This window comes from Ceratotherium simum, chromosome 33, assembly GCF_057802395.1.
Source record: "Ceratotherium simum simum isolate JZ-2026a chromosome 33, ASM5780239v1, whole genome shotgun sequence".
NCBI classification, from domain to species: Eukaryota; Metazoa; Chordata; class Mammalia; order Perissodactyla; family Rhinocerotidae; genus Ceratotherium; species Ceratotherium simum.
The window spans coordinates 25,585,530-25,613,368 of record NC_141932.1 but is presented as its reverse complement, the minus strand read 5'-3'; the positions used below and the strand labels follow the sequence as shown (position 1 = coordinate 25,613,368).

The window sequence follows — 27,839 nt, the reverse complement described above, 5'->3', positions numbered from 1 at the left end:
TCTCCCTCTGACTTATTTCACTTAGCGTAATACCCTTAAGGTCCATCCATGTTATCACAGATGGCAAGATTTCATCTTTTTTATGGCTGAGTAGTATTCCATTGTGTATATATATCACATTTTCTTTATCCAGTCATTCACTGATGGACACTTACATTGTTTCCAAGTCTTGGCTATTGTAGATAATGCTGCAATGAACATAAGGGTGCATATATCTTTTCAAATTAGTGTTTTCATGTTCTTTGGATAAATACCCAGAAGTGGAATAGCTGAATCATATGATAGTTCTATTTTTAATTTTTTGAGGAATCTCCATACTGTTTTCCATAGTGGCTGCACCAGTTTACCTTCCCACCACATCCTTTTTCTCCACATCCTCTCCAACACTTGTTATTTCTTGTCTTTTTGATAATAGCTATTCTGATGGGTGTGAGGTGATATCTCATTGTGGTTTTGATTTGAATTTCCCTAATAACTAGTAATGTTGAACATCTTTTCATGTACCTGTTGGCCATCTGTATATCTTCTTTGGAAAAATGTCTATTCAGATCCTCTGCCCATTTTTTAATGGGATTATTTGTTTTTTTGTTGTTGAGTTGTATGAGTTCCTTATATATTTTGAATATTAACCTCTTGGTGGGTATATGATTTGCAAACGTCTTCTCGCAATTGGTAGGTTGTCTTTTTGTTTTTTGATGGTTTCCTTTTCCATGCAGAAGCTTTTTAGTTTGATGTAGTCCCATTTGTTTGTTTTTTCTTTTGTTTCCCTTGTGTGAGGAGACATATCAAAAATATATTGCTAAGACTAATGTCATAGAGTGTACTCCTTATGGTTTCTTTTAGGAGTTTTTTGGTTTCAGTTGTTGTATTCAAGTCTTCAATCCATTTTGAGTTAATTTTTGTGTATGGTGTACAATAGTGGTCTGCTTTCGTTCTTTAGCATGCGGCTGTCCAGTCTTCCCAGCACCATTTATTGAAGAGATTTTCCTTTCTCCATTGTATGTGGTTGGCTCCTTTGTTCAAAATTAGCTGTCCATAGATGTGTGGGTTTATTTCTGGGCTCTCAGTTCCGTTCCATTGATCTATGGGTCTGTTTTTGTGACAGTACCATGCTGTTTTGATTACTATAGCTTTGTAGTATATTTGAAATCAGGGAGTGTGATACCTTCAGTTTTGTTCTTTTTCATCAGGATTGCTTTGGCTATTTGGGGTCTTTTGTTGTTCCATATAAATTTTAGGATTCTTTGTTCTAATTTCCATGAAAAATGTCATTGAGATTTTGATAGGGATTGCGTTGAATCTGTAGATTGCTTTAGGTAATATGGACATTTTAACTATGTTAATTCTTCCAATCCATGAACATGGAATATCTTTCCATTTCTTTGTGTCTTCTTTGATTTCTTTCAAAAATGTCTTACAGTTTTCAGTGTACAGGTCTTTCAACTTCTTGATTAAATTTATTCCTAGGTATTTTATTCTTTTTGTTGCAATCATAAATGGGGTTGTATTCTTGATTTCTCTTTCTGCTATTTCTTTGTTAGTGTGTAGAAACACAACTGACTTTTGTGTGTTGATTTTGTATCCTGCAACTTTAATGTATTTGTTTATTACTTCTAATAGGTTTTTGGTGGAATCTTTAAAAGGTTTTTCTACATATAAAATCATATCAGGGCCGGCCCTGTGGCTTGGTGGTTAAGTGCGCGCGCTGCGACGCTGGTGGCCCGGGTTCGGATCCCGGGTGCGCATCGAGGCACCACTTCTCCGTTCATCCTGAGGCCGAGTCCCGCATACAGCAACTAGAAGGATGTGCAGCTACGACATACAACTATCCACTGGGGCTTTGGGGGGAAAAAATAAAATAAATAAAATCATATCATCTGCAAATAGTGACAGTTTTACTTCTTCCTTTCCAATTTGGATCTGTTCTATTTCTTTTTCTTGCCTAATTGCACTGGCTAGGAGTTCCACTACTATTTGAAGAAGAGTGGTAAGAATGGGCATCCTTGTCTTGTTCCTGTTCTCAGGGGGTTAGCTTTCAGTTTTTTACCATTGAGTATGATGTTAATTATGGGTTTGTCATATATGGCTTTTATTATGTTGAGGTATTTTCCTTCTACACCCATTTTATTGAGAGTTTTGTCATAAATCTATGCTGAATCTCGGCAAATGCTTCCTCTGCATCTATTGAGATGATCATGTGATTTTTATTCTTCATTTTGTTAATGTGGTGTATCACATTGATTGATTTGCATATGTTGATCTTGCATCCCTGGAATAAATCCCACTTGATTGTGGTGTATGATCCTTTAATGTATTGTTGTATTTGATTTGATAGTATTGTGTTGAGGAGTTTTGCATCTATGTTCATCAGTGATATTGGCCTGTAATTTTCCTTTTTTGCATTGTCCTTGTCTGGTTTTGGTATCAGGGTAATGTTGGCCTCATAAGATGAGTTAAGAAGTGTTCCCTCCTCTTTAATGTTTTGGAATAGTTTGAGAAGGATAGGTATTAAATCTTCTTTGGTTGTTTTGTAGAATTCACCAGAGAAGCTGTCTGTCCACTTTTGTTTTGGGGGAGGTTTTTGATTACTGTTTCAGTCTCTTTACCAGTGATCAGTCTATTCATATTCACATTGCTTGTAAGGCAGGTCTAGTGGTGATGAAGTCCTTCAGCTTTTGTTTGTCTGGGAAAGCCTTTATTTCTCCTTCATATGTGAAGGTTAACTTTTCTGGAGAGAGTATTCTTGGCTGACAGTTTTTCTTTCAATATTTTGAATATATCTTTCCACTCTCTTCTGGTGTGTAGTGTTTCTGCTGAGAAATCTGCTGATAGCCTAATTAGAGTCCCCTTATAGGTTTTTGTCTTTTTTCCTGTGGCTAAATTGGTTTTTGACAGTTTTATTATCATGTGTCTTGGAGAAGGTCTTTTTGCATCGAGGTAATTGGGTGTTCTATTAGCTTCATGGATTTGTATATCCAGTTCCTTCCCCAGGTTTGGGAAGTTCTCAGCTATTATTTCTTTAAATAAGCTCTCTGCTCCCTTCTCTTCTCCTTCTGGGACACCTGTTATCCTTCTGTTCCCCTTTCTAATGGAGTCAAATAATTCTTGTAGAATTTCTACATTTTTTTTTTGTCTTAGTTCTCTCTCCTCTTCTACCTGCATTATTCTAGGTTTCTCTCTTTGAGCTCACTAATTCTCACTTCCATATCATCTGCTCTGTTTCCAGTGCTTTCTAATGCATTCTTCATCTCATTTATTGTGTTCTTCAGCTCCAGAATTTCTGTTTGATTCTTTTTTAGAGTTTTGATCTCTTTGATAAAGTATTTCTTCTCTTCCTTGATTTTATTCCTGAGCTAATTGAACTGTCTTTCTGAGTTTTCTTGTAGCTCACTGAGTTTCTTCATGACAGCTATTTTGAATTCCTTATTAGATCACAGTCTTCCAGGACTTTATGTTTGGTTTCTGAAGAACTGTTATTTTCTTTTTGTGATGCTATGTTACCATGCTTGCTGAGTTATTACTCTATCAGAGCATTAGTTGTAGGAAACATGTTTCTTATTTAGGTGTAGCTTTGTTTTGATTCAAACTTTTCAACCGCTTAGAGATTAGAAGCCTTTCTCTTGTTTTCAGTAGGTGGTGCTATAGTGCTAGTTTTTGGTTTCTTTTACCTGAGCTGCTTCTGAGTATATTTGAGGGTCTGCACATTGTACCCTCCACGGCCTCTATTCTGGGTATCACTAGTACTTTCATCATCGCCACCTGCACTTCTGGGGGTCACTAGTGCCTTGCTGTTGTCATTGTGGTTGCTGGCTTTGCCATGGAGGGCACAGGGATGGCTGATGCCTCAGCCACTCTGGAGATCACCTGAATCGGAAACTGCCACCATGGCAGGGGGAGAGGGAGGGTGAGGAGGGAGCTGGGTTCTCAGGTCACCATCTCAGCTGTTGCCTGTTACCTTGTGACTGCAGATGCCACTGCAATTGGGATGTAGGAGTCCTCTGCGCACCTCTGCCGCTGCTACCAGGCTTTGAGCCGTGGCAGGGGGCTCGGGATCATGGGGTTTTGCCTCCGCTGCTGCTCTGCTTCCCATGGCTCCAAGTGCCACCACAGCTGGCTGACTAGAATCACACATGTGCCTCCACTGCTGTCCACTGAGTTGTCTGGGGTTGGAGACAGCTGGCTCAGCCACCTCTGCCAGCGATCCAGGATCCCGGGTTCTGCCTGTGCTATTCCCTCGTTTAGCCTCCTCTGTGTGCTCTAATCCACCCACCTTCATAGGTACCAATTTGTGGATCTCTCTGGTGTCCTGGTGTGTTGGGCAATGTAGTCCTTGTCGGGTTATGGATGTTTTACTAGCTGTAGATTGAAGAGGAGAAACAGGGCTGGCCCTGTGGCTTAGCAGTTAAGTGTGCGTGCTCCGCTACTGGCGGCCTGGGTTCGGATCCCGGGCGCGCACCGACGCGCCGCTTCTCCGGCCATGCTGAGGCCACGTCCCACATACAGCAACTAGAAGGATGTGCAGCTATGACAGACAACTATCTACTGGGGCTTTGGGGGAGAAAATAAATAAATGAATAAATAAAATTATATCAAGAGGAGAGACAAAGGGATCCTTTCTCACTGCCATGATGATGACGTCTCCCAGTTTGATATTTTTGATACATGCTCACACTCCTGAAACCAAAATATTTCTTCCAACTCATTTTAATCCATCCTTATTAACAGAAAATTATTACTACAGGGATATATTTTCCCTTTTGTAATGGATATTTTCAAATATATATATATATATATATATGAAACTGGAAAGGACTGTGTTTATGAAGCCCCAGTCTTCCATTATTTATCATTTCATGGCCATTCTTGATTCATCTATCCCCATGCTCATTACTGGGTTACTTATAATCATACACATATCATTTAATTCATAACCTCTTCATAATGCATTTCCAAATTGTAAGGGCTCTTTATCACACAAAATAAAAATACTTTAAAATATCATAAAATATTTTACCAGTGCTCAGTTTTCTCACTTGTTTCCAAAATATATTTGTTCTTTAAGGTGGATTCATTGCATTCAGTACCAAAATGACTTTGGTATCCACGTGACTTTTAGTAGGCATGTCTCATAGGTCTCTTAACCTATAGCTACTATCTACTTCCTTCTTATTCTTATTTATTTGTTGAAGTTGCTAGGTTTCTTGTCCACTATAATTGCTCTCATTCTAGATTTGGCTTCTTGCACTTTTCCAATTTAACATGCTTACCCTTCTCCCATCTTTCCTGTAAACTAAATATTGATGAGATGGATAATTGGGGCCAGCTCCTGGCAGACAGGTGTGTAATGGTAGCACTTGGAGATATAAGGATATGACAGATGTGTGATGGTGACACACCTGGAAACATGTAATGTAACAGTGTGTTTTGCTAGCACACTGTAGCACAGTCTAAACACACACAAATATTTCAGGTACTAAGGGTACCAGGTGTGTGATGGTGACACTGCTGCACAACCTAGAGTAATTCACGTATATTTGGGGGACTTGGTGTGACAGGTTTGTGATAAACCTAAGTACAGCCTTGGGATCCTCCCACATATGCCCTTGGGACACTGTGTGACAGGTGTTAGGATGCTAACGCTCTTCAACACAGCCTGGACCTGCACACACATATACCACATCCATAAGAGAAAAAGTGTGTGACAGACATGAGACACATACAGCTGACATGCAGGACACATCAGAGACCTCTGAGACAGAATGGAAGTACTGACACACCACAGCAAGTGGTGAGAGAAATACTCCATGGAGACTTGTAAGACAGGCATGTGATGGGGTGCCCCAATGCCTGGTGTATAGGCCACATGCATACAAACACACAGTTCCCGTGGTTGAGTGTGATGAGGCAGAAACCCTCTGGCTTGCAGAGAAGGACAGTCCCTCCATCCTTGCAGGTTTGCTGATGCACTGAAGGAAGTCAGAACACGGAGCTGGGGTGCACATCTTGGTACAACCTAAAGACTCACTCATATTTGATGATTGAATGTGAGCACAAGAGGATACATGGTAGGAAGAGACCAGCTTGAACCAGGTAGCAGAAGCCTTTACTTTGCAATGCCAGCTGAGAAGGCCTAGAAGTAGCAATCTGACCAGGGCAGGAGGACAAGGGCTTTCAGAGTTTCACAGGAGGGGTCAGCTCATGTTCAGCAGTTTAGAAATGATTGGTCAAAGGTGGTAATGGGGTTAGCAGCCATATTGGGCATTTTGCATTTTACTCATAGGGATAAGCTATCAGGTCACATGCATAAGGTTACGTGGAAGAACAGCCACAGGTACCAAGACATATGAGGGCCACATCAGAAATTCTCAGTCCTTCAGAGTCTCTCCCAGAATCCACAATATGAACAGTCATGGCGAAGTGACAGCTGAGTATTGAGATATGGAGAGTAGGAGGCACCCCACAGCAGTATTTGGGGGATGACAAAAAGGACCTTGGGGGGCCGGCCCCGTGGCTTACCGGTTAAGTGCATGCACTCCGCTACTGGCTGCCTGGGTTCGGATCCTGGATGTGCACCGACACACCGCTTCTCCAGCCATGCTGAGGCCGCGTCCCATGTACAGCAACTAGAAGGATGTGCAACTATGACATACAACTATCTACTGGGGCTTTGGGGGGTAAAAAAAGGAGGATGATTGGCAATAGACGTTAGCTCAGAGCCGGTCTTACTCAGCAAAAAGAGGAGGATTGGCACGGATGTTAGCTCAGGGCTGATCTTCCTCACAAAAAAAAAAAAAAGGACCTTGGGGATGAATCATTGCATGTGGCAGTAAGAGCTAGGGGTGCACCTGGGTGATGCCAGTGACCTAGTTAGGGATTCCCCGGAGGTGGTGATGCCATCCATGGAAACAGCTTTCAAGTGAAGGTAGAAAGTTTTCAGGGAAGGCACTGAACACTCGTAGAAGTGGGGCTGGGGAGGCCCAGGTGGAGATGTCAGGCCCCCAGGTAGAGATGTTGGGATGTGGTTAGCTAATGGTGTGAGGCTCAGCAGATAGTCTGGGCAGGAGAGGAGTCTGGGAGTTGCAGCCTAGATGGGGGAGCAAACAGGGTCCTAGGGAGGAGAGGTGAAGATATTTACAGTTCAGAGGCCCTCAGGCGGCTGCAGGTTTCCTGCCCCCTCCCCACCGTGCTCTTCCCTCCACTCTAACCCAAGCTGGACCACCCCAGCCTGGTGGGCAGTGGGCATGCAGTTGGCACTGTCAACCTTTGCATCCCGGGGAAGGGGCAGCCTCATCTAATCCCCAAGATTAGGTCTATTTGCTGCAGCATTGCTGCAACCATGTCTTCTGTCCTCCATGCCCCTGGCCTTCTCTGTTTCCTGTGCCTCCCCCATTCCCCTGTCCTCTGCTGCCCCAGCCCCATCACTTTGCTGGACCCCTCCATCCCCAGAGTGCCAGTGAGAGAGAAATGGAGCTGCTCAGAATCCTCTGACCACACACAGCCTGCAGGGAATGAGCTGAAGGGAAGAGCACAAGCTGTAGAGTCTGAAAAGCTCAGTGTAGATTCTGGGTGTGCCCCTTTCCTGGGCTATGACCTTGAGAAATTCCCCTATCTGCAAAGGCCTCCATTTCCTCAGGTCTAAATGGGAGTATTAACAATTCCTCTCCTGGGTTGAGGAAACTGTAAAGGTCATGTGTGATGTGTGTTCCCCAATGCCCAGGCAAGTGTCAGGCCCCCTCAGATGCCTTTTCTGTGAGGAGTATGATGACAGCTCTGCTCCTTCGCCAGTGTCCACAGAAACATGTTCAAGAGTGGCTGAAATGAATATAAGAGCAACAGATAATGGAACTGTTTTACATCCTTGTTACTGAATTGATGGAGGAGTATGGGGTTTACACATATAGACCATGGACTACAGAGACCTGGGTTCAAATCCTGCCTCTGGTCATTAGACCAAGGACACTCTGGACAACTTGCTAAGGTCACTGACTGTGAAATGGAGAAGATGTTGGTGTTTGCCTCACAGCTGTGGAAAGATTGATAAAAGTAGCAAAAACACATTGGGTTAAAATAACTGATTAATATGGTAAGGGCTCTATTGGAAAAAGGAGACAACATATAAAAACAGATGGGTAATATAAGCAGAGAGATGGAAATACTAAAAATCAAAAGGAAATGCTAGAAGTCAAAAACATTGTAACACAAGTGAAGAATGCCTTTGATGGCTCATCAGTAAACTGGACATGGCTGAAGAAAAAATCAGTAAGCTTGAAGATATGTCAACAGAAATGCAAAGAGAATAAAGAATGAAAAACATGAAAGGAATATCCAAGAACAGTGGGACAATTACAGAAGGCATAACAGACACAAAATGGGAATACCAGAAGGAGAAGAAAGAGGGAGGAGCAGAAGAAATATTTAAAGTAAAAATGGCTGAGAATTTCCCAAAATTAATGACATACACCAAATCACAGATCCTGGAAGCTCAGAGAATACCAAACAGTATAAATATCAAAAAATCTACACCTGGGCATGTTATATTCCAACTGCAGAAAGCCAAGGAAAAAAGAAAATCTTGAAAGAAACCAGAGGAGGGGTAAGAAAAATAACTTATCTGTAGAGGAACAAGGATAAGAACTATATCAGAGACCATTCAAATAGGAAGAGTGTGAAGTGAAATATTTAGTGTTGAAAGAAATAAAACACCAACCTAAAATTCTGTGTCCAATAAAATTATCCTTCAAAAGTGAAGGAGAAATAAAGACTTTCTCAGATAAATAAAATCTGAGATAACCTGCCTTGAAAGAAATGTTAAAAGATATTCTCCAGAGAAAAGTAAAATGATGTAGGTCACAAACTAAGATCTCCATAAAGAAAGGAAGAGTGTCAGAGAAGGAATACATGAAGGTAAAATAAAATCTCTTATTTTTTCTTATTTTAATTGATCTAAAAAATAAGTTTATTCAAAGTAATAATAACAATATATCGAGTATTTATAGCATATGGCTAGGTGGAACAAATATTAGCAGTGTTATAAGGGCCTGGATGGAGGAACTGAGAATGCTCTGTTCTAAGGTACCTGCACTACCCGTGAAGTGGTATAGTATAATTTGAAAGTGGGAATTGCAAATTAAGACATTAATGAGACACCCCACACACCTACTAGACTGACTAAAATTTTTTAAATCTGATAATGCCAAATTCTGGCAAGTATGTTTAGAGCAAAAGGAACTCTCTCATTCATTGCTGCAGGGAATGCAAAATGGTATAGCTACTGTTATAGCTTTAAGGGTTTAAGAAGCTAATTAAAGTTAAATGAGGACAGAAGAGTGGGGCCCTAATCTGCTAGGACTGCTGTCCTTATAAGAAGAGGAAGAGACACCAGAGATATCTCTCTCTCTCTCTCTCTCTCTCTCTCTCTCTCTCACTCACTCTCAGTCTCTCTCTCTCTCTGTGAAGGCCATGTGAGCACACAGCAAGCCAGGCCAAGAAGAGAGCTGTTACCAAAACCTGAGTTTTCTGGCATCTTGATCTTGGATTTCTAGCTTCCAGAACTGTGGGAAAATAAATTTCTGTTGTTTAAGCCACCCAGTCTGTGGTATTTTATTATGGCAGCCCAAGCAGACTAATGCAGCCACTTTGCAAGACAGTTTGGCAATTTCTTAAAAAGTTAAACAGTCTTGGGCCTGGCCCCATGGCCGAGTGGTTAAAGTTCCACGTGCTCCACTTCAGCAGCCCAGGTTCCTGGGTTTGGATCCCAGGCACAGACCTACTCCACTCACCAGCCATGCTGTGGCAGTGTCCCACATATGAAGTAGAGGAAGATTGGCACAGGTGTTAGCTCAGGGATAATCTTCCTCAAGCAAAAAGAAAAAAAAAAAGAGAAAGATTAGCAATAGATGTTAGCTGAGGGCAAATCTTCCTCAGCAAGAAAAAAAATAAACCAACACAGTCTTCTTCCTATTTGAGAGGTGGCATCAGCATCATGGCGGAGTGAGCTTTCCCCCTTAGACTCTCCCCACCTAAGATACAACAAAAAGGACATTCAAATACCAATGGAAGACATTCACACAACACAAAAGATGCCTGAGAGACCCACGTAGCCTTACATCTGAAGGTGGAGGTGCAGATACCCCCAGAGGAAGTGGAAGGAGGTAAGGAGAACTCCTCTCCTTCCCCAGTGACAGTGGCCCTGGGACTGGGACTGCATGGCTCTCTCAGAGAGAGGGAGGAGGGGCGGCCTTCTGCAGGAAAACCGTCGCTCTCTAGGTTCTCTCACAGCTTGCAGGAAATTGCCATATGGAGGGAACCAAATTGTTGTGGGGGTGTCTTCATCGAGCTAGCACCCCAAGGAGCAGACAGCAAGGGAAGAATGAGAAAGCCCCCCTTTCTAGGTGAAAGAAAGAACCCTCCCCCCGCCCAGGGCACCAGCACAGCCAGTTGGCCAGAGCACCTGCAGATCTCGGTGGGCTCAAATACACTGTGCTTGACCCCCGCCCAGTGGCAGCAGGTGGAAGCTGCAACCAGATAGCTTTAAAATGAGGAAAAATAAGCCCATGGCTTCAAGCACTATGCAAAAATATATTAAATCTCCAGACCAGAAGGAAAATGACAAGCACCCAGAAGTCAACCCTGAAGGCACAGAAATTTATAACCTAAAAGACAGAGAATTCAAAATAGCTATCATAAAAAAGCTCAATGAACTACCAGAAAACACAGACAATTCAATGAAATTGGGAACTTTTTCACAAAAGAGATTGAAACTATAAAGAAAAACCAATCAGATGTGTTGGAGATGAAAAACACAATGGAGGAGATAAAGAAAAATCTGGAATCTTTAAAGGACAGAGCTGACAATACAGAGGAAAGAACTAGTGTTATTGAGGATAGGAATGCAGAAATGCTTCAAATGGAGGAGGAGAGAGAACTGAGACTAAAAAGAAATCAAGAAATTCTCCAAGAAATATCCAACTCGACTAGGAAATGGAATGTAAGGACTATAGGTATTCCTGAGGGAGAAGAGAGGTAAAAAAGAACAGAGAGCTTGTTCAAAGAAATAATAGCTGAGAACTTCCCAAACCTGAGGAAAGAGCTGGAAATATACGTGAATGAAATCAATAGATCTCCTAAATATATCAACATGAGAAGACCCTCTCCAAGGCACACAGTAGTAAAGCTGGCTAAAGTCAATGATAAAGAAAAAATATTAAGGGCAGCAAGACACACACAAAAAAAATAACGTACAAAGGAATTCCTATCAGGCTCTCAGCCGATTTCTCAGCAGAAACTTTACAGACTAGGAGAGAATGGAATAATATATTCAAAATTCTGAAAGACAAAAACTTTCAGCCAAGAATACTCTATCCAGTAAAAATATCCTTCAGATATGATGGAGAAATAATAACTATCCCAGATAAACGAAAGGGAGTTCCATGCCACAAGACCCTCACTACAAGAAATGCTCAAGAAGGCCCTCCTGCCTTAAAAAAAAAAAGAGGGATACAAAGCTTTGAGCAAGGAGAAAAATAGGTAGACAAAATCAGAAAAATTGAAGCTCTGTATCAGAATAGGTTAGCAAACAATTATAACACCAAAGATTAAGAGAAGGAAAACACCAAAAATGAATATAACCTCATCACTTTAAACACAAACTCACCACACAAGATGGAATAAGTAGTGACAATAATAACTTAGAAAGGGAAGAGGAAAAGAGATGGAATCGACTTAGTCTGAGGAAGTAAGAGGCCATCAGAAAAGGGACTGTCTCACCTATGAGATTTTTTTATACAAACCTCGTGGTAACCACTAAACAAATAATCAGAATAGAGACACATATGATAAATCAAGAGAAAACTAAGAAAACCATCATACAGAACTACCAAACTGAATTGGTAGTCCAAAACACATGGGGCAAGAAACAAAGGAAATGGAAAAGAACCAGAAAATGAGCAATAAAATAGCAACATTAAGCCCTCATATATCAATAATCACTCTAAATATAAATGAATTGAACTCTCCAATCAAAAGACACAGAGTGGCTGGATGGATTAAAAAACAAGATCCAACAACATGCTGCCTCCAGGAAACACATCTTAGCTCTAAAGACAAACACAGGTTCAGAGTGAAAAGATGCAAGACAATACTCCAAGCTAATGGCAAACAAAGGAAAGCAGGTGTTGCCATATTTATATCAGACAAAGTAGACATCAAGATAAGACAGGTAATGAGAGACAAAGAGGGGCAATATATAATGGTAAAAGGGACACTCCACCAAGAAGACATGTCACTTATAAATATATATGCACCCAACATAGGTGCACCAAAGTACATAAAGCAACTATTAACAAACCTAAAAGGAGATATTAACAAGACAATAATAGTAGGGGATCTTAACATCCCACTTACATCAATGGATAGATCATCCAGACAGAAAGTCAATAAGGAAATAATGGACTTAAACAAAAAACTAGACGAGATAGACTTAATATATAGAGAGCACTCTACCCAAACACAGCAAATTACACATTCTTCTCAAACGCACGTGGAACATTCTCAAGGATAGACCATATGTTAAGAAACAAGGCAAGCCTCTATAAATTTAAGATTGAAATCATAACAGGCATCTTCTCTGACCATAATGAAACTAGAAATCAACTACAAGAAAAAAACTGGGAAAATGACAAAGATGTGGAGACTAAACATGCTACTGAACAACCAATAGATCATTGAAGAAATTAAAGGAGAAATCAGAAAATATCTGAAGACAAATGAAAATACACCATATCAACTCATATGGGATGCAGCAAAAGGGGTCCTGAGAGGGAAACTCATAGCAATATAGGCCCACCTTAACAAATGAGAAAAATCCCAAATAAGCAAACTTAAACTACACCTAAAAGAACTAGAAAAAGAAGAACAAACAAAGCCCCAAGTCAGCAGAAAGAGGGAAATAATAAAAATTAGAGCAGAAATAAATGAAATTGAAACCAAAAAAAAACAATAGAAAGGATCAGTGAAACAAAGAGCTGGTTCTTTGAGAAGATAAACAAAATTGACAAACCCTTAGCCAGACTCACTAAGAAAAAAAGAGAATGCTCAAATAAATAAAATTAGAAATGAAAGAGGAGAAATTACAAGTTACCACAGAAATACAAAGGATTATGAAAGAATACTATGAAAAACTATATGCCAACAAATTGGACAATCTAGAAGAAATGGATAAATTCTTAGACTCATACAACCCCCCAAAACTGAACCAAGAAGAAATAGAGAATCTGAATAGACCAATCACAAGTAAAGAGATTGAAACAGCAATCAAAAACCTGCCAAAAAATAAAAGTCCAGGACCAGATGGCTTCTCTAGAGAATTTTACCAAACATTCAAAGAAGATTTAATGCCTATCCTTCTCAAACTATTCCAAAAAATAGAGGAAGGTGGAACACTTCCTAACACATTCCATGATGCCGACATCACCCTGATACCAAAACCAGATGAGGACAATAAAAAGAAGGAAATTTACATGCCAATATTGCTGATGAATATAGATGCAAAAATCCTCAACAAAATATTGGCAAACTGAATACAGCAATACATTAAAAAGATCATACACCATGATCAAATGGAATTTATACCAGGGACACAGAATGGTTCAACATCCACAAATCAATCAATGTGTGATACACCACATTAACAAAATGAGGAATAAAAACCACATGATCATCTCAATAGATGCAGAGAAAGCATTTGACAAGATCCAACATCCATTTATGATAAAAACTCTCAACAAAATGAGTATGGAAGGAAAGTACCTCAACATAATAAAGGCCATATATGACAAACCCATAGCCAACATCATCCTCAACGGGGAAACACTGAAACCCCTTCCTCTGAGAACAGGAATAAGACAAGGGTGCCCATTCTTGCTACTCTTATTCAACATGGTACTGGAGATTTTGGCCAGAGCAATTAGGCAAGAAAAAGGAATCCAAATAGGCAACGAAGAAGTGAAACTCTTACTGTTTGAAGACAACATGATTTTATATATAGAAAACTCTAAAGAATCTATTGGAAAACTGTTAGAAATAATCAACAACTACAGCAAAGTTGCAGGGTACAAAATCAACTTACAAAAATCAGTTGCATTTCTATACTCTAACGATGAACTAACAGAAAGAGAACTCAAGAAGACAATCCCATTTACAATTGCAACAAAAAGAATAAAATATCTAGGAATAAATTTAATGAAGGAGATGAAAGACCTATACAATGAAAACCATAAAAGTTTATTGGAAATCTATGATGACATAAAGAAATGGAAAGATATCCCATGCACATGGATTGGAAGAATAAACATAGTTAAAATGTCCACACTACCTAAAGCAATCTACAGATTCAGTGCAATCCCAATCAGAATCTCAAGGACATTCTTCACAGAAATAGAATAAAGAATACTAAAATTCATATGGGGCAACAAAAGACCCTGAATAGCTAAAGCAATCCTGAGAAAAAAGAACAAAGCTGGAGGCATCACAATCCCTGACTTCAAAATATACTACAAAGCTGTAATAATTAATACAGCATGGTACTGGTACAGAAACAGACACATAGATCAATGGAACAGAACTGAAAGCCCAGAAATAAAACCACACATCTACGGACAGCTAATCTTCGACAAAGGAGCTAAGAACATACAATGGAGAAAGGAAAGTCTCTTCAATAAATGGTGCTTGGAAAACTGGACAGCCACATGCAAAAGAATGAAAGTAGACTATTTTCTTTCACCATACACAAAAATTAACTCAAAATGGATCAAAGACTTGAAGATAAGACCTGAAACTATAAAACTCCTAGAAGAAAACATAGGCAGTACACTCTTTGACATCCGTCATAGAGGGATCTTTTCGAATTCCATATCTGCTCAGGCAAGGGAAACAAAAGAATAAATAAACAAGTGGGACTTCATCAACCTAAAGAGCTTCTGCAAGGCAAATGAAACCAGAATCAAAATGAAAAGACAACCCACCAGCTAGGAGAAAATATTTGCAAATCATATATCCAACAAGGAGTTAATCTCCATAATATATAAATAACTCACACAACTGAACAACAAAAAAACAAACAACCCGATTAAAAAATGGGCAGAGGATATGAACAGACATTTTTCCAAGGAAGATATACAGAAGGCCAATAGGCACATGAAAAGATGTTCAACATCACCAATCATCGGGAAATGCAAATCAAAACTACACTAAGATATCACCTTACACCTGTTAGAATGGCTATAATCACCAAGACAAAAATAACAAATGTTGAAGAGGTTGTGGAGAACAAGGAACCCTAATTCACTGCTGGTGGGAATGCAAACTGGTGCAGCCTCTATGGAAAACAGACTGGAGATTCCTCAAAAAATTAAAAGTAGAAATACCTTATGATCCAGCTATCCCACTACTGGGTATTTATCCAAAGATCCTGAAATCAACAATCCAAAGAGGCTTATGCACCCCTATGTTCATTGCAGCATTATTTACCATAGCCAAGAAGTGCAAGCAACCCAAGTGTCCCTCAACTGATGATTGGCTAAAGATGTGGTATATATATACAACAGAATACTACTCAGCCATAAAAAAGACAAAATCGTCCCACTTGCAACAACATGGATGGACCTGGAGGGTATCATGTTAAGCAAAATGAACCAGACAGAGAAAGACATACACCACATGATTTCACTCATATGTGGAAGATAAACTAACACATGGACAGAGAGAACAGTTTGGTGGTTAACAGGGGCAAGGTGGGTGGGGGGTGGGCACAAGGGGTGAAGGGAGGCATTTATATGGTGACTGACAAACAATGTACAACTAAAATTTCACAATGTTACAAACTATTATGACGTCAATGAAAAAAAAAAAACAGTTTTACTGTATGAGCCAGCATTCATACTCCTATGTATTTACCTTATTGAGTTGAAAACTTATGTCCACACAAAAACTCGCACATGAATGCTTATTGCAGCTTTGTGCATAATTACCCGAAACTGAAAGCAACCAAGATGTCATTCTGTCTGTCAATGGGCCAAAACACACAAACAAACCTGTGGTACATACATATAATGGAATTCAGTGATAAAAGGAAATGAGCTGTCAAAGCACAAAAGTCATGGAGGATTCTGACATGCAAATTGCTAGGTGAAAGAAACCAGTCTGAAAGGCAACTGTATGCTTCCAATTATGTGGCATTCAGTAAAAGGCAAAACTGTAGATAAAGTAAGATCAGTGGTTGCCAGAGGGTTAGGGGAAGGTTAGAGGGATGAATGTGTAAAGCACAGGGCATCTTGATGTCTGTGAAACTATTCTCTGTGATACTGTTATGCATTTGTCAAAACCCACAGAACATACAACACAAAGAGTGAACCTTAATGTATGAAAATTAGAAGAACAATTTAGGAGGTTGAAGGATCCTAGAAAATAATGCAGACTGTGACAAGAGAATCTGACTATATTATGAACATGTGAAACAGGCTCACATAGGGGGTGGGGAAAGGTGCTGACCTGAGGAACTTTGGAAATGAATGCAGTCTTTAAGACTAAAGGCAAAATGAACTGCAGATATGCACTTTAATTGATAAAGTTGTTCCCACGGGGGTACAGGTTAACAATGCTGATACTGCTTTACACGTACAGTCGTGCACCACATAATGACGTTTTGGTCAATGATGGACCACATATAGGATGGTGGCCTCATAAGATTAGTACCATATAGCCTAGGTGTGTAGTAGGCTATACAATCTAGGTTTGTGTAAGTACACTCTGTGATGTTTACACAATGGTGAAATTGCCTAACGACGCATTTTTCAGAACATATCCCATAGTTAAGCAACGCATGACCATATAATGGAATTGAACTCTTAAGTAAACGGCTGATGGATGGTAGGAGCCAGGTTTCTCACTCTTGGAGTAGGAATTTACAGGTAAGCGAGAGAAGGAGACTAGAATGATCTGTGTGGTAGTGCATTAGAGTTGGAGACATCAATAAGAACTCATGTTTAATTTAAGATAGATACAGATGGTATATACCCAGGTTAGTATATACACATATATTTCTTTGTTTTGTCAGCTGGGAAGTCCTAAAAGCAGCAACAGTTGTGGCCCAGAGGACCCAGTAGCAATGAGCACACCTACTGCCCTAATAAAGTGAACCAAGGCTCCTTGGAGAAATGGCTGAGTCTAGGACTGGGGTAGGAAATATACAGCATGAGCATGGAGCATCTTGTAGCGCCAGAAAGTAAGGAAATGCTCAAAAAAGCCACACAATAGGGGCACATCAAAGGGACACAGGAACCAACTGAAAGAGCTCCCAGTGGCCAAAGATGGAACAATTTGAACACCACCAAATATATATATATATGTGTGTGTGTGTGTATACACACATATACATATATATATACATATACACATATATATACACATATACATATATATACACACATATATATATTTCATTATAACTCAAAGTATAAAAGTATATGAGTACATAGATTGTTGAATGAGTTAATAAATGGGGAAGGAGAGCCAAATCTCCTGTGCTGAAGAATTCCAAATAAATTAGATACTCCCTTCTACAGGAGAGAGAGCATAACTCCCCACTCCTTAAGTGTAGGCTATGCATAGGGACTTACTTTCAAAGAGTACAGTATGGGGGACCGGCCCTGTGGCATAGCGGTTAAGTGCGGGCGCTCCGCTGTTGGCAGCAGGGGGTTCGGATCCTGAGTGCACACCGACGCACCGCTTGGCAAGCCATGCTGTGGCGGCATCCCATATAAAGTGGAGGAAGATGGGCACAGATGTTAGCCCAGGGCCAGTCTTCCTCAGCACAAAGAGGAGGATTGGCGACAGATGTTAGCTCAGCGCTGATCTTCCTCACACACACAAAAAAAAGAGTGCAGCATGGACAGTGGGGAAAAAGAGTAGCTTTATAGTGGAGAATCCTGATAAACACTACTTTAGCCAAGTGATCAAAGTAAACATCAACAGTCAGGCATAAATCATGTTGATAGTATGTACCTTTAACATGATGTGATAAAAATAGCATTCTACTTCTGTGATCTTCCTCCCCCAAACCCATAACCCCGTGAGAAAGACCCATAATCATGATAAAAACAGCTAACAATTTCCAGGAAAGGGAAATCCTACAATATACCCAACCAGTTCTCCTCAAAACTGTCAAGATCATTAAAAAAAAAAGCAGTCTGAGAAACTGTCACAGCCAAGAGAAGCCTAAGGGGAGATAACTAATACACTGTGGTATCCTGGATAGGGTCCTGGAACAGAAAAATGACACTAGATAAATACTAAGGCAATCTGAATAAACTGTGGACTTTAGTTAATAATAATGTATCAATATTGGTTCATTAATTGTAACAAATGTACCATACTAATGTGAGGTATTAACTGGGGAGACTTGGGGGGGAGGGCGGGGAGGTAGGGGATAATATGGGAACTCTATTATAATCTGTTGACGTTCTCTGTAAATCTGAAACTGTTCTAAAAAATAAAGTCTACTAATTACAGAAAAAAGAGACTTCCAAGCTCTTAAACATACACACACATTGAGTCCTCACATAACCCAGCCACTCCAGTGTTTACTTTTGAAATATTTTCTCTTTAATTCTCAAAACAACATGGTGAAGTGGGAACTGTTATTGTATCTATGGGGGAGTTGAGGCTCAAAGAAATGAAGTGATTTCTCCACGGTCATGCACATAGCAAGGCTTGGTTTCTAGAGGCTGGAGTGAAACCTGGGAATCTGGGTGCAGAGCTGGGCCTTCAGACACTTTGACACAGCATATGAAGCCCTCAGCAGGTGCCCACACACAGTGAGGACCAGTGAGGCTCAGCTGCTGCTGCTGTCGTTGGAATTTGTATCATTACATCCCCATCCTCTGACACACCAGAGCACTTACTGTCTGTACCTTATAGTCCCGTAGGCTTGTCCTAACCTTATGACATTCAATGGTTTACTCCATTGATGGCTTTTCTCTCTGGCACAATCGCATTATGTCCAAAGGCAGCATCTGCCTCCACATTGAGCACAACGCAGAGCTCGGCTCATTAGATGTGCTCGGTGGTTCTGGCCTTGGGTCTCTCTGCACCGTCAGCAGTGACCGAGCAACAGGCTCTAATCTCATCCAGCAGCCCCAAAGCCAATGTGGATGTCTCCTTTCGACTTTCCAGGTATCGATGACCTTCAAGTACTTCATCGTGACCTTCACTTGGGAGGAGTGGGGGCAACTGGACGAAGCCCAGAGGACCCTATATCGGGAGGTAATGCTGGAGACCTGCGGGATCCTGATCTCACTGGGTAAGGCTCACCTCCCTCCCATGTGGGGAACCCACAGCCACCTTCTTCATTTCACCCTCTCACTCTAGGCCTGACTAGTAGACAAGGCCTCTAGAGCCCACCCTTTCTCTTACCCATAACTCCTGCAGTGTTCCTGTCTCCCCTCCTCTTTCCTGGTCTTCCTGTATCCAGCCAGGTACTGTGAGGGGCCAGAAAATAGGAAGTGAAATCAAGAACTACACCAAGAATTAAACCAAGCCCACATTATCACTGCAATACTTAGCACAGGCTGGCCTCGGCCTGAGGTCCTTATTCCAGATTGTCACCAGGGGGAAACTGAATGGTCAAGCTTTGTTGGGTTAGGTGTCCCCATAACCCAGTGAGCAGGGGCTGGAGATGAGGGGCCATTCTCCAAAAAGCCCATGAATCAAGCAGGCCACCAGCAACATTGAAACTACACAATCTCAGTTGAAAGGCGCCTTTTTTTCCCTGATGTCTACATGATCATCCCTTGCTTCCTAAGGCCTGGGCCACGGTTCTCTGCTGGTACAGGAGATGATTTAGAGGGTGTGCAGACATACCATCAACTGGCATTGATGGACACCCTGAGAAAGCCGTTCCTTTTTCCTTTCTCTTTCCTGCCTTCTAATTGTTGTCAGCAGAGTCTTACTTGAGTGATAAATCTTTGATGCCTCCCCTGACTTTGGCTAATTTTCCTTTTCAACAGAAGGAGCCGCCCTGGACTCATAGTGCAGGGCAGGCCACATAAGCTTGCTGGAACGTCTAGCATTATTTTGATTCCGTTGTTGTTGTGTTTTGATGGTAACTTATTTGTGAAAAGTGAAACTAGTTTTATCATTTACAGGTGATGCAAGATTCCCTTTCTGAAGAAATCAATTTAAGTAAACAAAATGTGGATCAACTTTAAAAAAGCAATTTATAATGATGGTGACAGCTAATGTCCCCTGAGCACTCACCCCACGTCGGACCCTGTTCCTGACATGACTCTCACTGCTCCACTAATTTAATTTTCACAGAATCCCTTGTAAAGTGCAGATTTTTCTCCAGAACTGCTCACTCTGAACCCAATTGTCTCCCCTTTAGGAAGCTGCAGCCCAAAGACAATGACATTTTTGAGCATGAGTTACTATTTTTTTGAGTTATTATTTTAATATTCTTGTTTATTTGAGGTATAACTTATTTTCAGTAAAAAGTACAGTCCTCAGTGTCCAGCTCAGTGCACAGTTTTCAGTGTACCCATTCATGTGACTTCCACCTGGATCAAGCTGTGGAGCGTTCTCCCCACATGGCAGGTTCTCCCCACTGTCTCCCGTTCAGTTCCCCCAAAAAGCACCCGTCTGCTGACTTCCATCTCCAGAGATTGGATTGGCCCATTCTCGAACGTTCCATGAATGGAATCACACAGTGTGCACTGCTTTGTGTCTGGAGCCTTTTGCTCAGCATCCTGTTTGTGAGATTCATAGCCCAAGGAGTAATTTCTGTCCTGAGACTGTTGATGCAGATGTCCCCTGATTCACACAGGTTCCTTTTGCCTCCCTTTGCACCCTCACATGTCATAGCTTCAGAATAACAGAACACCCAACACCTCCCAAATAAAACAGAAAAAGGTCAGACGGGCATCCGTTGATGTAGACTAGCACCTGGGTTTTCAGTCCTCCCTGGGATCCTGAATACCTTGGAGAGCTTTTAAAGTGTTCATGACCAGGCCTCCTCCTCAGAGATTTGGTTCCATTTGGTTCGTGATCAAAACCAGGCATCCCCAGGTGGTTCTGATGCCCAGGGAGACTGAGATGCTGACTTAGGTTAATTAGAAAATAGCTTCTGGAATGAGGGTGTCATCTTCCGGGGGTTGTGTGTAAAGGGAGGGGTGCCCCTGAACAGTGTTGGATTCTGTAGGATGGAGATCAAGGGGAATAGGTGTTAGGTGGACAGCCATCACGACCCTCTACAGACATTTGGTCCAAGCATGGTGTTTGTGCTCTTGGTTAAGTCACAGTTCAGCATTTGCTTTGCGTAGGTGGGAGCAGCCTCAGTCAGACGTTTCATCTTTGTCTTGCCTACCATATTGAATGGAGAGGTTCATTTTTGCCTTTACTCAAACACTACTGTCCTATTTCTCCATGATCAGGGTATCCTGTTCCCACACCAGAACTGATCCACATGCTGGAGAATTAGCAAGATCTATAGATGGTGAAGAGAGGCCTCTCCTAAAGTTCCTGTCCAGGTGGGTGGCCAAGAACCAGGTGGGAGGGGGTCACTGCAGACCAGTAGAGGACCGCTGGGAAGCCTCTTGTTGTGACCTCTTTGGGGGCCTGGGCACCCGTGGAGCCCTTTGACCTGTCCTCTCACCCAGTTACACTCTTCCCTGCTACTCGGGGAGGAGTAGGTTGTATTAGGTAAATTGCAGGCTGTTGGCTCCATATCTTTGGGCTTAACACCTGGCTTTGTCCCTCTCTAGCCTTGTGACCCTGGGGATGTTGCACGATCTCATCAGTGTTAAAAACAGCCTAAGTTAACGCAAGCTACTGTAGCAGAGAAACTTGATAACCTCAGCAGCTCAGCACAGGGAGTTTTTTGGTTTTTTCTTTTCTTCATTCATGCCAAGATCCACGTAGGTCAGTGGAGAGCTCTGTACCACACAGGTATTCAGGGAGCAAGGTACCTTCTATTGTCAACATGTGGCTTAATTTAAGCCTATCCTGGCATCATGTGTTGAGGAGAGGGGAAATGGGAAGAATGAAAGAAGTCATACCCACCTGCATACGTACATTGCCGTTGCCACTCCATTGACATTCCATTGCAAAAACGGCATTTGGCCACACTTGGATTCTCAGGGCTAGGAATTGTTTTAGCTGTGTGTCCAAGGAGAAGAACAAGTGAGTTTGGTAAACATCTACTCAGCCTACATTTAGAAAATGATAGTAATAATAGTTTTTATCTCATTGGATTGAGGATGTAATAGAAAATATATAGAACTGCATGGGATAGTGCCTAACACATAGTCAGTGACTCAAATAAAGTTAGATAGGGCCGGCCCCGTGGCTTAGCGGTTAAGTGCATGCACTCCACTACTGGCGGCCCGGGTTCGGATCCCAGGCGCACACCAATGCACCGCTTCTCCGGCCATGCTGAGGCTGCGTCCCACATACAGCAACTAGAAGGATGTGCAACTATGACATACAACTATCTACTGGGGCTTTGGGGGTGGGGGGGAAGGAGGAGGATTGGCAATAGATGTTAGCTCAGAGCCGGTCCTCCTCAGCAAAAAAGAGGAAGATTAGCATGGATGTTAGCCCACAGGGCTGATCTTCCTCAAAAAAAAAAAAGTTAGATTTTCGTATTGGTATTATGTTTGAAATAACATTAATCATAATGAATAATGAGTAATAGTAATATCATACATTTCCTTCAGGGCTCAGACGAAAAGAGCCTTTCTTCCTCTACCATTAATATCTCCAGCTATACTCTGCACCCTACCATTTCCCACCTTCTTTATCCGTTTATCTGTCCGTATATGCTTACATTGTTCTTTTTGTCAGTCAGACACTCAGAAGCAGTCCTTTCCCCATGTCTTCCTGCCCCTCTCGTCCTGTAAAATTTTTAGGTGTCTTTAGCCTTGTCTGTCCCACATCTGGGCTGCTGAGGGCACCTGAAGCCATCGCTGTGTGGATTGGCACCACCAGAGAGTGATGGTCTCTTTTTCTCTGGTACTCCCTCAGGCTGCACAGTCAGCTACATGTTTCTGGCCAACCCCTCCTCAGTTCCTTGGAGTTTGTTCCAAAATTTCACCCCTCTCTTCAATCCCACGTCTCCATGTGAATGTCTCAAAGGCACTTCAGATTCATCATGCCTAAGAAAGAACTCATGATCTTGCCCACTCCTCCCACGTCCCCCTGTGTAGTGAATGGCCATCCAGGAAGTTGAGAAGGCAGGAAACAATCAGCTCAGACAACAGCTCAACACCTCTATCACCATCAAACCCAACATCTAGCCATCCCGAGACCCGTCCTTTCTACATCATACACATCTCCTGAATCCATCAGCTCAACCAGCTACACCGCTAACACCCTGCCATAACAGATGCTATCGTTATCTCTCACCTACATGATGCTAACAGACGTCTACCTGATCTCTGCATGTCTGCTCTGTGTCTCTGGTCACCTCTGTCTGCTGCGTCAGCTCCCCCAGCCACTCAGACGTTATTCCAAATCTTCACCACGCTCACAGTTTCTCATGTCTCAGTATATGATACATCAAGTTCATATTGAAAATATAATTGCTTCCTTCTTCAACATCAGTGGATTCACCCTGGAGTGAAGCGCTACGAATGAGATTAGTACGGGAAACCTTTCTCAAGAGGGCAAGCCTCACTCAACACTACAGCATCCACCTTGAGGAGAAGCCATATGAGTGCATTGAGCGAGGAGGACTTCAAGCGCAGGTCACACCTCACAGGGAACCAGCATATTCACACTCGACAGAAAGCTTGTGAGTGCAGTGAATGTGGAAATAACTTCACAGACCACTCTGATTGTATCCAGTGGGGAAAAACTCTTGGAGTGCAAAGAATGAGGAAAGCCTTTTGTGACAGCTCTTCCTTAACTGGACACATATGGGTTCATGCTGGAAAGAAGTCCTACAGATGCAATGAACATGGAAAGACTTTCACCCGCCACTCTGATTTTGTCTTGTATCGTAGGACCCACACTAGAGGAAAGCCCTTTGAGTGTAAAGAATGTGGGAAAGCCTTTCATGACAAGCTATGCTTAATTTGACCCACAAGGTATCACACTGAGGAGAAGCCCCATGAGTGCAGTGAACGTGGAAAAGTTGTAAGCCTTAGCTCATCCCTCACTAGCCATCGAGGCATTCATAGTGGAGAGAAACCCTGTGGGTGTGGGAAATGTGGGTAGGTCTTCCACACATGGGCAACCTCAGTCTACTTCAGAGAACTCATACTGGGGAAAGACCTTTTGAATATAACCCCTGTGGCAAATTGCTTGGCCAGAGGAATGATCTTACCGGACATCTGAGAATCCATACTCATCCTGAAGAGAAATCCCATCCTCCCTTAGGTACACCATCTCTGCTGTAGCCATGGCTTTACCTGCAGCTGGACCGCTGTATCACAGAGATTGGAGGCCCTCTCTCTCCCAGATCACACCTGGGTTCTCAGTGGGTGTCCTCCAGTCCACACCAGGGAGTTCTGTGCTGTAACGTGGCCCACACAGAACCCTGAGCCTCAGTTTATTCCAAAGCAGGAATGTGGTGCAGTCCAGTGGATAAAGGACATCCTGGGGTTGTTCAGTTCTCTCATGCAGTCTTCCCTTCTGTGTTCAAAGTGGTCTGGTATGCTCTGCCTGGTATGAGGAGCAAGAGTCACGTGTCATCCTTCTTCCACATTACCACACTGTCGCCAACACATCATGGGTAGTGAAGACACATCAGTGACTAAGACATGGGCTTTTGAGCAAGAAGACAACTCACCGTATAGTGTGTGAAACACACATGAAAACAGCTGCAGTAAAACAACTCTGCTGCTATGATAGAAACCTGTCCAGGGCATATTGGACAGGTTTATATCCTGTCCAAGGGTTATATCCCCATATACAGGACAGACATATACCCTGTCCAAGGGTATAAAGAACAGCAGGGTCAAAACTTGACCCTTGGAGGAAAGACGTAAAGGAGGAAGAGTAGTCTAGTTGCTGGTTGCCAAGAGCTTGGACACTGAGTATAGATTAGGATTCCAGCACCTCTGAGCTATTTCCATCACCAGGCTTGGAGACCTCTCATCTCCCCAGGCCTCAGCATTCTTGTCTGTAAAGGTGGAAAGATGGTCATTAAATTGTAAAGCACAGTAAGGAGAGCAGACACTAAAGAATAGGTTTCACACAAACTCCTGAAGGATGTAGGCACTGAAGCTAGGTTCAATGGTAGGGAATAGTATTCCTGCAGAAGTGAATAGCATGTGCCAAGATCTTGAGACTGGCAGGAGCGGGGCCAGTGCAGCTAGTGGAGAAGAGTGACAGGCAGTGAAAACGAGGGGTGTGCAGAGGTTGATGCACAGGTTTCTGTAGGCCACTGTCAGAAATTTAGATCTTATCCTAATTGCTCTGGGAGGCTTTGGGAGGGTTTTAGTAGGACAACGACATGATCTGATTTATATGAAAATCTCCCTCTAACGGATGTGTGGGGAACGTACCCAGTAGAGCCAAGAACTGATGTGGAGGACGTGGTAGAGGCCGCTGTATATGCCAGGAGGGGGTTCATGGTGGACTGGCCCAGTGTGAATATGCTGGTTGTCTGTGAGGTGTGACCTGTGCTTGAAGGCCTCCTCACTCAGTGCACTCATATGGCTTCTCCCCAAGGTGGACGCTGCAGTGTTGAATGAGTCTCGCTCTCTCGAGAAAGGTTTCCCCATACTAATCTCATTCACAGGGCTTCACTCCAGGGTGAATCCACTGATGTTAAAGAAGAAAGTGGATTGTATTTTCAAGCTGTTGGGAAGAGTATGACTGGGGACATGTTAGAAAGAGGGCTAGGGCCGGCCCCATGGCTTAGCGGTTAAGTGCACGCGCTCCGCTGCTGGCGGCCCGGGTTCGGATCCCGGGCGCGCACCGATGCACCACTTCTCCGGCCATGCTGAGGCCGCGTCCCACATACAGCAATTAGAAGGATGTGCAGCTATGACATACAACTATCTACTGGGGCTTTGGGGGGAAAATAAATAAATAAATAAAATCTTTAAAAAAAAAAAAAAGAAAGCTAACAGGATGTATGGATGATTGGGATAATGGGGTGAGCCCCAGGGAATGACTTTTCCCATCTCAGTATTTAAAAAGTAGTAGATAATAACAACAACAAACAAACACATAGAGACAGAGATTGGATTGGTGTTTACCAGAGGGGAGCTGAGGAGTGGGGAGGGCGAGGGGGATAATTAGGCACATGTGTGTGGTCATGAATTGTAATTAGTATTTGCGTGGTGAACACGAGAACATGATGTAGTACATGTAGAAATACAAGTATAATGATGTACACCTGAAATTTATACAATGTTATAAACCAATGTTACCACAATAAACAAACAAAAAAGAATAAAAATTAAAAATTAAAGAAAAAAAAGATAGGCCACTACATCCATGAGACTGTGGGGCATAACCTATTCTGGTGTTTAGATTTCTCGGTCAGTACCCAGTAACATGTTGAGTGACTGAGTGAAGCCAAAGGCTGCCATTTCTGGGACACAGAAAAGGCAGGATTCTTCCCTGTCCCCACGAGGGTTTCATTTTTCCGTGGCCATGTTACTCACACAGAGGGGTCCTGGCCCTGCGGGTGGTGGCGGGAACTGCAGCTCTATGGGGCACCATTCCCAGCTACTTACCAGGCATTACTGTGGGCAACTGAGGGATCTCTGGGCCTCGGTTTCCTCCTCTGTAACCTGGGCAGACTCACCTCTCAGGCTGCTGTGCAGGTTAAAGGGTACAGTGTCTGTACACGGTGCTCGATCCATGTGCTTAAAAAACGTCAGCTCCTTTTGTAATTATCGCATACAGTTTTCCTCCTTTGTACTGTTCTTTCCCCACCCGCCTCTCCCTCACCAGAGGATGCTGCTGACCTAGGAATTTTCCGAGTAAAAACATATATACTACAGTTTCCTCATGACATCTCAGCTGATTTTAGGCCCTAAATGCCTGGGTCACGACCCTGATGACCTTCAACCTAAGATCTTGACACCCCACCAGCCAAACCTAGGACATCCCTGCCCACCCCCGGCTCCTTTTGCACTGGCGGTGGCTGAGGATGCCGTGGAATTAGTTTCTGCTTTGAATGAAAATTTTAATTCACTGATTAAAAAAATGCCTTGTAAAGGGTATTTTGAGCCAATAAAGATCACTGATAATTTGAACTTTTCTCTCATACTCATTTAATGTAATAGTTGATACATCTGGATTTAAATATACCCTTTTATTTTGTGGGGGGGTTTTGCCTCACTTGTTCTTTAGGGTGGTAATTTTTTTTTAAGTTTCTGTCAGTGACTTATTTACAATCCATATTTTCTTTCTTCTAGTTGGCAACTTTATACTCTGATTCTTAGTATTGCTTAAGCTAAAAATTACACTTATTTAACATAATAGAATACAGAGTTTTAAATACTTTACCTTTCTCCTGGACAATATTAAGAGACTTAGAACATTAATCAATTTGTCCCATCTCAATATATGCACACATATATATATATATAATTGAGGCTATACATGGTAATTCCATCATTCTAACTTAACAATGGAATATTATTCATGTTTTATACAGATAATGAGCTTCTTTTTTAATCCACAGATGCACCTCTCTCTCAGATCCTCATTTCTCCTGTCGTTGAAGATCTTTCAACTGGGATCACTTCCATCATCCTTAAATAGAATATCCTTAGATAAGAATTTCGTTTTATGCAGGTTGATTTTACATTAAACTTCTCATTTTT

General features: G+C 42.1%; 1 protein-coding gene across 1 annotated transcript in view; it reads left to right on the top strand.

Annotated features, from left to right (window-relative positions):
- The window catches only part of LOC106803433 (zinc finger protein 211-like), a 34,579-nt gene extending 6,740 nt beyond the window's left edge, over nt 1–27,839 (top strand). The window contains exons 5-7 of the mRNA XM_087422139.1: nt 19,228–19,354; nt 21,483–21,578; nt 27,698–27,839. Coding sequence (XP_087278265.1) covers nt 19,228–19,354; nt 21,483–21,529 — 174 coding nt within the window. The 3' untranslated portion in view covers nt 21,530–21,578; nt 27,698–27,839. The remainder of the gene's footprint in view (nt 1–19,227; nt 19,355–21,482; nt 21,579–27,697) is intronic.